General features: G+C 43.4%; 1 protein-coding gene across 1 annotated transcript in view; it reads right to left on the minus strand.

Moving 5' to 3' along the window:
- Positions 1 to 8,765, minus strand: part of CD37 (CD37 molecule) — a 29,269-nt gene extending 20,504 nt beyond the window's left edge. Inside the window, exons 1-3 of the mRNA XM_060780499.2 lie at positions 8,577 to 8,765; positions 719 to 793; positions 479 to 551 (exon numbers count right to left, since the gene is read on the minus strand). Coding sequence (XP_060636482.2) covers positions 479 to 551; positions 719 to 784 — 139 coding nt within the window. The 5' untranslated portion in view covers positions 785 to 793; positions 8,577 to 8,765. The remainder of the gene's footprint in view (positions 1 to 478; positions 552 to 718; positions 794 to 8,576) is intronic.
- Positions 8,766 to 13,574: the final 4,809 nt, after the last annotated feature.

Genomic DNA, 13,574 nt, shown 5'->3' on the forward strand with positions numbered 1-13,574 from the left:
TAAGGTACAGGAGCAGACATGATCACAGACTGGGAAATGAAAAATCTGAAATGTTTTCAGAGTTATCGAAGGCTTTCATGGCTGGAATCACTGGGTTGTTGTAGTTTTTTTTCGGGCTATATGGCCATGTTCTAGAGGCATCCTCTCCTGACATTTCGCCTGCATCTATGGCAAGCATCCTCAGAGGTAGTGAGGTCTCAGAGGTAGTGACCTCACTACCTCTGAGGATGCTTGCCATAGATGCAGGCGAAACGTCAGGAGAGAATGCGTCTAGAACATGGCCATATAGCCCGAAAAAACCTACAACAACCCAGTTTTCAGAGTTCTTTTGTTTGTTTGTTGGTTTGCTTGTTTGCCCCAGGTTTTCCCAGTGGGCTAAGAGGGCAAGAATGTAGTATTATGAAAATCTTAGGAATATTAGGATTTTGATGCAAAGAGAAATATATTTGACGGGATTAAGAGAATCCTCTGGACTCACCAAGAACAGAGGCAAAATTGTTTCGGTCAAAAAGGATCCATAAGCCAAAGCTGAAAAGAAGACTTCCAAGCATCTGGAGAGGATGACAGAGATAAAGGAGATTAAAATAAACATACATTATAAGATACTGCTGCAAACTTTCATTCATCTTTTGACACCCTCCCATAAGTGAGGCACATGGGAATCATACCAAGGCATCTCTCTAGCCTAGCGTCAAGTCTGCACCCAGCTATTACTCACAAAAAAGAAGAGGTTGAAGATGAAGAGGAAGTACTTTATGACGCTGAGGCATCCTTTGTGGGACATGGTGGCTTCCTGTAAGAAGGGAAAGGAGAAGAGTGTTCATTGTAAAGAAACATAAACTGCAAATTGTGTTCAGTCTATTTTAGTTGGGACCCATTCCCATCTTGATCTCATTGTACTTCCATGCAAGTTTCCTACCCAACCACGTGATATGGAGAAGGTTTAGGACCAAAATTATGGATCTAAATATGATAAGTCAAGACCATTCCACAGAAAGGGGAAAGTGCCAGTGCTGCCTAAGAAAGTCAGCCACAGCCGCCTAGGCATTCAAAAAAGCCATTCATCACTCAGAGACGTAACAGCTTAGTCTATCCAGGGAGAACCTAAAAGAAGCATTGATTCCCCCCCACACCTACTATCGCAGCACTTTTCTTTTAGGTTCTCCCAGAAATAGACTAAGCTCTTGCTTTTTGTCACTCTAATCAAAGAAGGGGAACTCCAATATGCCGATGATAGTATAGTCTGTGCGCATTCAGAAGAAGACGATCTACAAGCCACTGTAAACGCTTTGCACAAGCATATGAGAAGCTCGGACTCTCATTGAACACAGAGAAAACCAAAGTGCTCTTCCAGCAGTCACCAGCCAATCCCTCTGCAATGCCAGAAATACAGCTTGATGATGTAACATTAGAAAATGTTGACCATTTCCACTACCTTGGCAGCCACCTCACCACAAAAGTCAACATTGACACTGAAATACAACACCGCCTGAGCTCTGCAAGTGCAGCATTTCTCTGAATGAAGCATGGAGTGTTTGAGGATCAGGACATCCGTAGTGAGACCAAGGTGCTTGTTTATAAAGCTACTGTCCTTCCAACCCTGTTATACTCCTGCCAAATGTGGACTGTCTACAGACGTCACACTCAACTTCTGGAACGATTCCATCAGTGTTGCCCCCGAAAAATCCTGGAAATCTCTTGGAATGTCCGGTGGACAAATGTCAGCATGCTGGAAGAAGCAAAGACCACCAGCACTGAAGTGATGCTCCTACACCATCAACTCTGCTGGACTGGCTACACTGTCCAAATGCCTGATTACCATCTCCCAAAGCAGTTACTATACTCTCAACTCAATAACGGAAAACAAAAGGTTGGTGGACAGGAAAAGAGATTTAAAGATGGGCTTAAAGCTAATCTTAAAAACTGTGGCATAGACACCAAGAACTGGGAAGCCCTGGCCCTTGAGTGCTCTAATTGGAGGTCAGCTGTGACCAGTAGTGCTGCGGAAATTGAGGAGGCACAAATGGAGTGCGAAACGGAGAAATGTGCCAAGAGGAAGGAGCGTCAAGCTGACTGGGGCCGCCTTCCGACTGGAAACCAGTGTCCTCACTGTGGAAGAACATGTGGATCAAGAATAGGGCTCCACAGTCATCTATGTATCCGCTGCCAAGACACTACACTTGGAGGGCCATCCTACTTGGACAACAAGAGATCGCCTAAGCAAGTAACCCCTTTTCGTTAAGAGTTACACAACAGTACTTACATTGACCCTTGGAAAAGTAAATGATGCAGGCATCAAATTGTGCCTTTGCTTTTGTAAGCCGCCCTGAGTCCCCCTTCGGGGTGAGAAGGGCAGGGTATAAGAACCAGAAATAAATAAATAATAAATAAATAAAGCCAATTTTTTTGGATTGAATTTTTCACTAAACTTTCTAGACTTACATGTGTAAAGGCAGCATTTTTAAAAAGGCCTCCTAAACAGATGGGCCATAACCTCTATTTTTATGCAGATGTCTCTGAGATGAGGTCACAATCCTGGCCCACATGGTTGCTGGAGAAACAAGGTCTCTCATCTTTGGACTCATGGTTCCACACCAATGCCAAAGAGGGAAATGGCAAAGAGTTAATAGAAAATGAAATACTCTTTCTCATGTCTCCTGACTCAAGACTGAGTGAGTGTGCCGTCAAGTCTCACCTGTTGATTTATCTCAAGCCCATTTTCCTCAAGGGTCACATCAGCCTAATGAAATGGTTCTCAACCTGTGAGTCCCCAGGTGTTTTGGCCTACAACACCCAGAAATCCCAGTCAGTTTACCAGCTGTTAGGATTTCTGGGAGTTGAAAGCCAAAACATCTGGAGACCCACAGGTTGCGAACCACTGGCCTAATGATTGCCTTCAAAGGGCTGTTGAATCCATGGATGGAGAATCCGTGGATAGAGAGGGCCAACTATAATTTTTGTTACATAGTTGCTGGTACTTTTTAGTTTTCCCCAAATGTGGGTCCCCAGGTGTTATTGAACAACAACTCCCATCACTTTTTATTATCTATCATCCGGACTGCGGATAATAGGGGTTGCAACCCAATAGCACTTGTGTCTCCGAGGTTGGGAAAAGGTTAAAGGACATTTTAATGTCAGGCATCATATCTCCAAGTATCGCATCTAAATTGAAACCCCACTATTCTGACTAAATAGAGCAAACCGCAGCCTTCCAGATGTCACTGTACCCCAACTCCCATCAGCTCTAACAATGAGGAATACAGGAGTTGTAGTCCAGGATTTGGAGAGCCGCGTAAAATGACATGGAGGGGCAGATTTGGCCCATGGGCCTTGAGTTTGACTTTTGGTCATCCATAAGGTATGATCTTTCAGACCTTGCTGTGGGAAGCATCATTTGCTGGCTGCTACACATTATGCTGAGATGAAGGGCCCAAAGCTGCTCAGTTTCCTAAGCAGTTGATGAGTCTATTCATTGTACACACCCACATACACACACAACTCCACACACCCTCCACTAAACCGCACAGTGTCTATCTGGGGACCCACAGGTTGAGAACCACTGCTTTAGTCAGTCAATGTGTTTTGGACATCAGATTCCAGAACCCCTGACCATTGGCCAAACTGGTCGGGGGCCCTGGAAACTGAAGTTCAAAACACTTGCTGAACCAAAGTTTGAGAACCTCAGATCTAATAGATGTCATCATGTTCCACTCCTATATTTTTCCACCAAATCTTCTGTCTTGTTTTCTTTCCACACACAAAAAAAGACAGTTAAGGAAAGAAATATGACACAGCTGCATATCCTATGTTTTCCCTCCCCATTTTTTGTCTTGTTTTCTTTCCCCACACACAGCAGTGAAGGAAAAAGAAATATGACACTGCTACATACACAATGTACTTTAAAGGCATTGAATAAGATCATGCACGTTTGGATGAAAAACTTATCTAGTTCAGGCATCTATTTAATACACAAGGCCAACTTGTTGCCTATGAGATGCTTAAGAGCATGCCACAAATCCCTGTCCCTCTATGGGGGTATTTACACTGTAGAATTAATGCATCTTGATACCACTTTAATTGCCATGGCTCAACGCTATGGATGTGTAGTTTGGCTTCCTTTAGCAAAGAAAGGTGAAGACCTTGGAAAACTACAAGACCCAGGATTCCATAGCATTGAGCCATGGCAGTGTAAAGCGGTGTCAAACTGCATCAATTTAGCAGTGTAGGTCAGTATCTCTCCACCTTCCTAATGCCACGTCCCCTTAATACAGTTCCTCATGTTGTGGTGACCCCCAAACATAAAATTATTTTCATTGCTACTTCATAACTGTAATTTTGCTATTGTTATGAATTGCAATGTGAATCAATATAAATAAAAATGTAATGTTAGTTTGTGGGATTAACTCAAAAACCACAGGACGGATTGACACCAAATTTGGACGCAATATACCTATCATGCCAGCAAGTGACCATCACTCATAAAAACAGTGGAAAACACAGCGGAAGGGACTTTAAAAGCCAAAAAAATAAAAAATACATTACAACACACGTGCAAAACCACATATATACACAAATGCACTCACACATATAGACATATATACATACACAAAACACATATACAGAGATTGGGCCACAGCAACGTGTGGCAGGGGATGGCTAGTAACTAATATGCAGGATGTATTTGCATTCACTGGAACAGACTTGGCATGAATACTCAATATGCTCACATGTGAACACTCGTGGAGATTGGGGAAAATAGACTTTGACATTTGGGAATTGTAGTTGTTGGGATTTATAGTTCATTTACAATCAAAGAGCATTCTGAACCCCACCAACAATAGAATTCGGGCCAAACTTTCCACACAGAACCCCCATGACCAATAGAAAGTACTGAGTTTTCTGATGGTCTTTGGCGACCCCTCTGACACCCCTTGAGACCCCCCCCCCCAGGCGTCCCGACCCCCAGGATGAGAAGCATTGGTGTAGATGCACACTTTCTCACATTCTCATTGACTTATATACTTAATCCAACTGCTGATAATACTGGAGAAGACCTATAGCCATGCTGATCAGAAGCCATTGATAGCCCATAACTCCATGACTGTATCCATCCCCATTCATAGCTATCCAAACTGGTCACCAATTACACAGTTTTCTCTCTGCACCCTGGAAGGTATAGTTCCCAAAAAGTAACTTCCCCAAGTCCTCCTCTCCTCCTACATCATCAGTTTCTGCCTCCGCAAAAGACGTTTCAAAACTGAGCCCTGGAAACAAGACAAGCTGACATTATCTCTGAACAGAAGAGGAAGCGGTGAGTTTCAAAGCTGCCATGCATCACAGATTCTCAGAAAGGCGGGCTCATTTCCGGGGGGTCCGCTTGCAAAGTAATGTGTCTCACAGGCTGCCATTTTGCCCAATAGATCCTACAAAACCAATCCACTTACAGCCCCCACAACACACGTTTGTACAATTCTGTAGTTATTCAACCCAACATTTCCTTCCAAGCAAATATATACTCTCAATTCTAGATCTATGCTGTGCACATGTCTCTCCTTTGCATATTTTCATTGACAAAATTGCCTTTGGCATTCCACAAACCTTCACCATTATCTAGGTTTGTCTGCATCGCTTCTTCATGTCTGCGGTCGGGTTTTTGTTTGAACTCACGCCCTAATTCAGGCAAGACGTTTGGAGCCATGCTCATCATCCCTGTGCATACAAAGCAGGGTGTGCAATCTGTACCACTTATGTAACCCCCTCCGTGACACATTTAAACGCATGAGAAACTCCTCGGGTTGCACAACGGCTTCTCGGATTGTGCGCATACAAGGGTGCTCTCCGTCATGCTGGTTGGCAAGTAATATTTGGCCTCTTGCACCGCAAATACACACTGGTTTTCATCCACACAGTTGTTCCTCCTAGACAATTTTACTTGCACAAAACATCTCTATGCTGCCTTCGGAGGAAGGGACTCCTCTGTCTTTGAATTGTGTATGCACATATTTAGACTTGGGGAGCATCTCTAGACTGTGGATTGAATGCAGTTGGACACTACTTTAACTGCCTTGGTTCAATGCTATGGAATACTGGGAGTTGTAGTTTCCCAAGGTCTTTGTCCTTCTTTGCTAAAGAGTACCGATGTCTTACCAAACTATAACTACCATGTTCCTACAGCAGTTAAAGTGGGATCAAACTGCAATAATTCTACAGTGTAGATGTATTCAAGGGTCTGGGAAAATGAGATTTTTGGGGGACCATGAGGCCTCTACTACACTGCCATATAAAATCCAGATTATCTGCTTTGAACTGGACTATATGGCAGTGTAGACTCAAATAATCCACTTCAAAGCAGATAATCTGGATTATCTGCTTTGATCATCTGGATTATTTGGCAGTATAGAAAGGGCCAAAGACATATAACCTTTCAGCGAGCATTGGCAGGAGCCATACTGTTCTGGAGGACTGTAGAAACAATCACCCCAAAGAATTACTTTTTCCAAATTCCCTTTTGCTTGCCTGGACACGTATGGACAAAGTAAGACGCTTTGAGACTTTAGGCCCCATCTATACTGCTATATAATACCATTTCTAAATCCAGATTATCTGCTTGGAACTGGATTACATGGCAGTGTAGATTCATAATCCAGTTCAAAGCAGATAATCTAGATTAAGAAACTGGTTTATGTGGCAGTATAGATCCACCCTTATCCTCTACTGTTCTCATACGGTGACTGTGTTGTCCATCTCTCCCCATACCCAACCCTAAAGACAGCTCTTCTGACCATCTATAGCAGGCATGGGCAAACTTTGGCCCTCCAGGTGTTTTGGACTACAACTCCCACAATTGTGGGAGTTGTGGGAGTTGCTGTCCAAAACGCCTGGAGGGCCAAAGTTTGCCCATGCCTGATCTATAGCCAACAGCATTCTCCCTCTCCCTCTCCCTCTCTGGTCTTCCAATTTCCAAAACTCCCGGTGTCCCAATGTGAAATTCATCCTCCAACACATTCCTCCCCAAAAATCCATAATCCAACTCATTTAGCTTCAAAACACACAAAAAACACATCATACTGTTTCTTCTATGAGTTAGACATCACTTCTTGGGAATCATGCTAATATAGAGGTGCCTACACTTAGGCTGGGTCTACACTGGCTCTATATTCCAGGATCTGATCCCAGATTATCTGTTTAGCCCAGATTATCTGGCAGGAGAGACTCATTTAATCCTGTTTAAAGCAGATAATCTGGGATTAGATCCTGGGATATAGGGTACTTTAGATCCAGCTTCAGTGACTCAACATACTTCCAACCAAGTCTACCCTGCTCTTGTATTTCCATCTACCGCACAGGCTTGGAATCAATTCGGTCGAGTAAATTCCCATGTAACCCACAATGTGATTATGGGGAAGGGAATGTGGACATATCTGAAGCAGGAAGCCGGCCTATACCCTTCTCCAAAATCTCCCCCATCTTCTTCCCCATCCTTTAACCTTCTACTCTCCTTATTATTCTTCTTCAGAGCTTCTCAACATCAGATCACCTACTTGGCTTTGTAAATTCTCTTGTAACCCACAATGTGATCATGGGGAAGGGAACATGGACATATCTGGAGCAGGAACCCAGTCTAGCCCCTTCTCCAAAATCACCCCCATCTTTTAACTTTCTGCTCCCCTTATTCCTCTTCTTCAGAGCTGTCAACACCAGATCTCCTCCTTGGGCTGAGTAAATTCCCTTGAAGCCCACAATGTGATCATGGGGAAGGGAGTTTGGACATATCTGGAGCAGGAAGCCAGTCTATCGCCTTCTCCAAAATCTCCTCCGTCTTCTCCCCCATCCTTTATCTTCTCCTTATTCCTCTTCTCCAGATCTTCCCAGTATAAGATCTCCTTCTTGGGTTGAGTAAATGCCATTGAAACCCACAATGTGACCATGGGGAAGGGAACGTGGACATATCTGGAGCAGAAAGGCAGTCTATCCCCTTCTCCAAAATCACCCCCATCTTTTAACTTTATGCTCTCCTTATTCGTCTTCTTCAGAGCTGTCAATCCCAGATCTCCTCCTTGGGCTGAGTAAATTCCCTTGAAACTCACAATGTGACCATGGGGAAGGGAATTTGGACATATCTGGAGCAGAAATCCAGTCTAGCGCCTTCTCCAAAGTCCTCCCCATCTTCTCCCCAATCCTTTAACCTTCTACTCTCCTTCCTCTTCTTCAGAGGTTCTCAAAATCAGATCTCCTTGAGTTAACTCCCATGAAACCCACAATGTGAGCATGGGGAAGGGAATATGGACATATCTGGAGCAGAAGACAGTCTATCCCCTTCTCCAAAATCATCCCAACCTTTAACCTTCTACTCTTCTCCAGATCTTCCTAGCATAAGATCTCCTCCTTGGGTTGAGTACATTTCCTTGAAACTCACAATGTGACCATGGAAAGGGGAAATTGGGACGAATGTAGGGTCAACAAAACTCCCCAAATCCATCCCACCCCTTCCTCAAAATCACCCCATCTTTTACCCCATTTAATCTCCTAATCTCTTTATTCCAAAGCTTCCCCAGCATCAGATCTCAAGAGCTTACCTTGCTGATCCTCTCCCAAGCAGACTTTCTTGTCTTATCTGGCTTCTCTAGTAGGCTCAGCTCTTCCAGTACAACTCAGCCCCACTCTCCTCTTTTTCCCTCTCTCTCTCTCACTCCCTCTTTCTTTTTCTCTCAACAGTACAAAGTTTCCAAACTTCTTCACCCAAAGGGGCCCCCTCCTCCTGGCTGGCCGCCTCTCGCTCCTGATTGGTCGCTGGAAGGAGGAGAAGAAAAGGAGGCGGGGCGAATATATTAATAATTAATAGGTGCCAAAGCCCCGCCCACTGCTTGGGTTTCTTTCCAGCCAGCCTCTCTCTCTCTCTCTCTCTGCTTTTTGTCTTTTCATTATTATTAAGGTGGAACGGTTTCTAAAGGAGGTTTGGGGTTTCATGATATTTTGTTTCCTGCCAGATAATCTGGGATAAGGAGATAATATGGGATCAGAGCCTGGGATAGAGGGCAGTGTAGATCCAGCCATAATCCAGTTCAGTGTGGTTCAGTCTGAATTATAATAGTCTAAACCAGACATGGGCAAACTTTGGCCCTCCAGGTGTTTTGGACTTCAACTCCCACAATTCCTAACAGCATACTGGACTCTTTTCTCAGGCCCTCCTCTCTCATACCATCCTATCCTTCCTTCCTTTCTTCTCTCTTTCCTTTTTCCTTCCCTTCCTTCCTTACCTCCCTTTTTCTCTTTCCATGCTTCCTTCCCTTCCACCCTTTCATCCTTCCTTCCCTCTTTCCTTCCTCTTTCACTTCCTCCCTCATTTTCCTTCCACTCGTCCCTTCCTTCCTTTTGTTCTTCCTTCCCTTTTCTTCCTCCTTCCTTCCACCCTTTCGTCCTTCCTTCTCTTTTGCCTTTCCTTCCATCTTTCCTTTCTCCTCCGCTCCCTCTTTCTCCCTCCCTCCATTCCCTTCCACCCTTTGGTCCTTCCTTCACTTCCTCCTTCCCTTCTTTCCCTCCTTCCTTCCATCCTTCCCTTTTTCCTTCCTCCTTCCCTTCCTTCTACCCTTTGTCTTTCCTTCCTCCTTACCTCCATTCCTTCCTTCCTTACCTGCCTCTTTCTCCTTCCATCCTTCCTTCCCTTCCATGCTTTCATCCTTCCTTTCCGCTTTCCTTCCTCCTTCCTTCCTTACCTCCCTCTTTCTCCTTCCATCCTACCTTTCCACCCTTTTATCCTTCCTTCCCTTTTGTCTTTCCTTCCTTCTCTCTTTCCTTTTTCCTTACTTCCTTCCCTTCCTTCCTTACCTCCCTTTTTCCTTCCATCTTTCCTTCCTTTTCACCATTTTGCCCTTCCTTGCTTGCCTCTTTCCTCCCTTCTTACCTCTTTCCTTCCTTCTCTCTTTTCTCCTTCTGTCCTTCCTTCCTTCCTTTCCTCTTTCTCCCTCCCTCCCTCCATTTCGTTCCATCCTTTTGTCTTTCCTTCCCTTCCTCCTTCCCTTCTTCCTTTCCTTCCATCTTTCTCTTTTTCCTTCCTCCCCTCCTTCCACCCTTTCGTCCTTCCTTCCCTTTTGTCTTTCCTTCCTCCTTACCTCCCGTCCTTCCTTTCTTACCTCTCTCTTTCTCCTTCCATCCTTCCTTCCTTCCATCCTTCCCTTTTTTTTCCTCCTTCCATCCCTCTTTCTCCTTCCATTCTTCCCTTCCACTCTTTTGTCCTTCCTTCCCTTCCTCCATTCCTTTCTTCCTGCCATCTATCCTTCTCTTTTTCCTTTCTCCTTCCCTTTCATCCACCTCATTTGTCTTTCTTTCCTTCTCTTTCCTCCCTCCTTACCTCTCCCCCTTACCTTCCTCTTTCTCCTGCCATTCTTCCCTTCTTTTCATCCTTCCTTCTCTCTTTCTTTCCTTCTTCCTTTCCTTCCTTCCTTCCATCATTGGGCAACCAGTCCTCCTAGCAGGGAGTGCAGCATGCAGCCCCCCAAGCTAGAAAGTTTGCCCATGCCTGACTTAAAGTATTTGCCTCTCTTTTTCTTCTGTCTCTGGATGTGTTTGTCAATACTGTCGGATTTAAATGTAGTTTGAGGATACTTTAACTGCCATAGGTCAATGCTGTGGAATCATAGAGGTTGTAGTTTGGTAAGGAGCAAGTAAAATGCTTTGCCACCATATGAAAACCATCAGCACATGAATAAAAATATGTGTAATCATTTAAAATTCTTAATTAAAATATTTTAAAATTTTAATTTAAAAAATCATCCGGATAGTCCTGTTTGGGGAGACAGGTTTTTATTGCTGATTTAAATTCAGTGTATTCAGCTCTTTCGGCAGATCATGCCACAAGCATCACCCAGAGGACCTGATTATACATGAGGAGGTATGCAGCACTTTGGTTGCATTAAACAGCTGCATCCCAGAGATGTTTAATGATTTATGTTGTTAAGCTCACCCTCCAAATCCACAATCTGCAAAGCACAAACCAACGCCTGTCCTATATTGCCTTATTTCGCGGAATTGGATCCCAGATTATCTGCTTTAAACTGGATTATATGAGTCTCCACTGCCAGATAATCCAGGATAAACCTAATAGCTCCAAGTTGCCAATTCAGAAACAAACCACAGTCACCCCAATGCCTTTCCATTGGAAATAGTAATAGTGCTTCACCATCTTTGCCAATGGAAACGTTTAGGGCTACTATACCAATGTCTATGGGAAGCATGTTACATTTACACTGCAGAATTAATGCAGTTTGACCCTACTTTAATTCAGTGCTGAGGAATCTAGGAATTTGTGGTTTGGTGAGGCATTCTTCAGCAGAGAGGACTTTTACTGTGGCGCTTGAACTGCCATAGTTCACTGCTGTGGAATTCCCCCAGGCAGGAAGCAGCCAGGCTTTGAAGCTGCAAGGCCATTCAATGCTAATCAAGGTGGCCAATTGCAAAATTCACACTTGCCTCAAACAGACAAGAGTGCTTTCTCCCGCCCTGAACATTCCACAGATATATAAACACTCCACTTGTCTAGTTTCCAACAGACCTCACAACCTTTGAGGATGCCTGTCATAGATGGGAACAAAATGTCAGGAGTGAATGCTTCTGGAAGATGGCCAATTGGCCATACAGTAAAACACAGCAGCCCACTGGGATGTGTAGTGTGAAGTCTTTAGCCTTCCCTGCCAATGCCAGAATTTTTGGCATTGAGCCATGGCAGATAATGTCAAACTGCATTAGTCCTACAGTGTGTAAATGTACTCCCCCCCATCCCCCCCCCCCCCCCCCGGAAATACTTACATTGAGTAATACTTGACACTTCAGCTCCATGGGGCTAACTTCTGACTCAGTCTGGGTTAAGGGTGGTGTGTCATCTGCTTCGTTGTTTCCACCAACAGACTAAAAAACAATACGATTGTTGTTAACCACAGTTCATTTTCCAAATAAGAGCCACTTTCGCTGAATCATTTGGTGCTTGGAAAGTCTGAAATCATGAGAAACATTTGTAATTCCATGTGTGACAGATTTTTAAATATATATTTGATAGCTCACACACTGACAGAAACATTCATAATCCGGCAGCCTTCAGATGTGTTGGATTACAATTCCTACCAAAATCCCAGTAAGCATGTTTGTTTGGTGATGGGAGTTACAGTCCAATCTGTTTGGTTAGGTTGGAAGAAGTCCTTTAGGTTGGATCTATACTGCCATATAATCCAGTTCCTGAATCCAAATTATCTGGTTTAACCTGGATTATGTGAGCCTACACATACACAGACCTCACAACCTCTGAGGATGCCTGCTATAGATGCAGATGAAATGCCAGGAGAAAATGGTTCTAGAAGAAGGCCATACAGCCTGAAAAACCTACAACAACCCACTGAGTCTACACTTCTATATAATCCAGTTCAAAGCAGATAATTTGGATTCAGGAACTGGATTATATGACAGTGTGGATGGGGCCATTCTCAACTCTGTTCTTGTTCCTCTGTTGTTTATCCTACATCAAAATTTAGTCTGTAATGTCCTTAGAGTAGAAAGCTTGTCCTCTCATAGATCTGAAAGCATCATCTCCCCAAATGATGTTAGCTGGTATATCTATATAAATAAAAATGTAATGTTCATTTGTGGGATTAACATAACTCAAAAAAACACTGGACAAATCGACACCAGATTTGGACACAAGACACCTATCAGGCCAACGAGTGACCATCACTCATAAAAATACTGTAAAACACAGCAGAAGAGACTTTGGTGTCAATTCGTCCAGTGATTTTTGAGTTATGTTAATCCCACAAATGAACATTACATTTTTATTTATATAGATGGTGGCATCCTATCTGTTGAATGTCCATTGCTCTGCTATAAATGCGTCATTCATGCCACGTTATTTCCAATTTCTATCTATGGGTCTAAAAGTTGGGCATTGCAGAAAGCAAACAAGGGGGGAAATCAACACATTTGAAATATGTTGTCAGAGGAGAATTCTGTGGATACAGAGGACTGTGAGAAGGACAAATGGAACCTGAGATGTCTGTGGATTGGAAGCAAAGATGACTAAACTGGAGCTGTCATACTCTGAACATATCATGGGACAACATGGAAAAAATCACAACATTTGTTAAAGTGGAAGACTTTAGGGGGGGAAAGGATGAGTGGGTTGATTCAAATGCAGGATCTAAGCAAGGCAATTCATGACTCAGATTCTTAGAAGTCTCATTTTTATAGGGTTGCCATAAGTCAACATTGACTTGACAGCAAATAACACCAGCAACATGTTTGGCTATAGTTGTACGCCACTTTAAAATCTCCACATCAAAAGATGTATAAATATGCATAAATTCAATAAGGGTTCTGTGGAATTGCAAAGCATTTTTGTTGGCCCTAAGGAAAGTATTGTTTAATGTATTGTCGAAGGCTTTCATTGCCGGAATCACTGGGCTGTTGTAGAGAAGCCATTGAAATCCACAAGCATGTGAACAATTTCAACAGAAAGGAGGAAACCATGAAAATGAACAAAATCTTGCTACCAGTATTAAAAAAAACCTCTAAAATTAAAACAGCAAAACAGC

The sequence above is a fragment of the Anolis sagrei genome, chromosome 6, assembly GCF_037176765.1.
Source record: "Anolis sagrei isolate rAnoSag1 chromosome 6, rAnoSag1.mat, whole genome shotgun sequence".
Taxonomy (NCBI): domain Eukaryota; kingdom Metazoa; phylum Chordata; class Lepidosauria; order Squamata; family Dactyloidae; genus Anolis; species Anolis sagrei.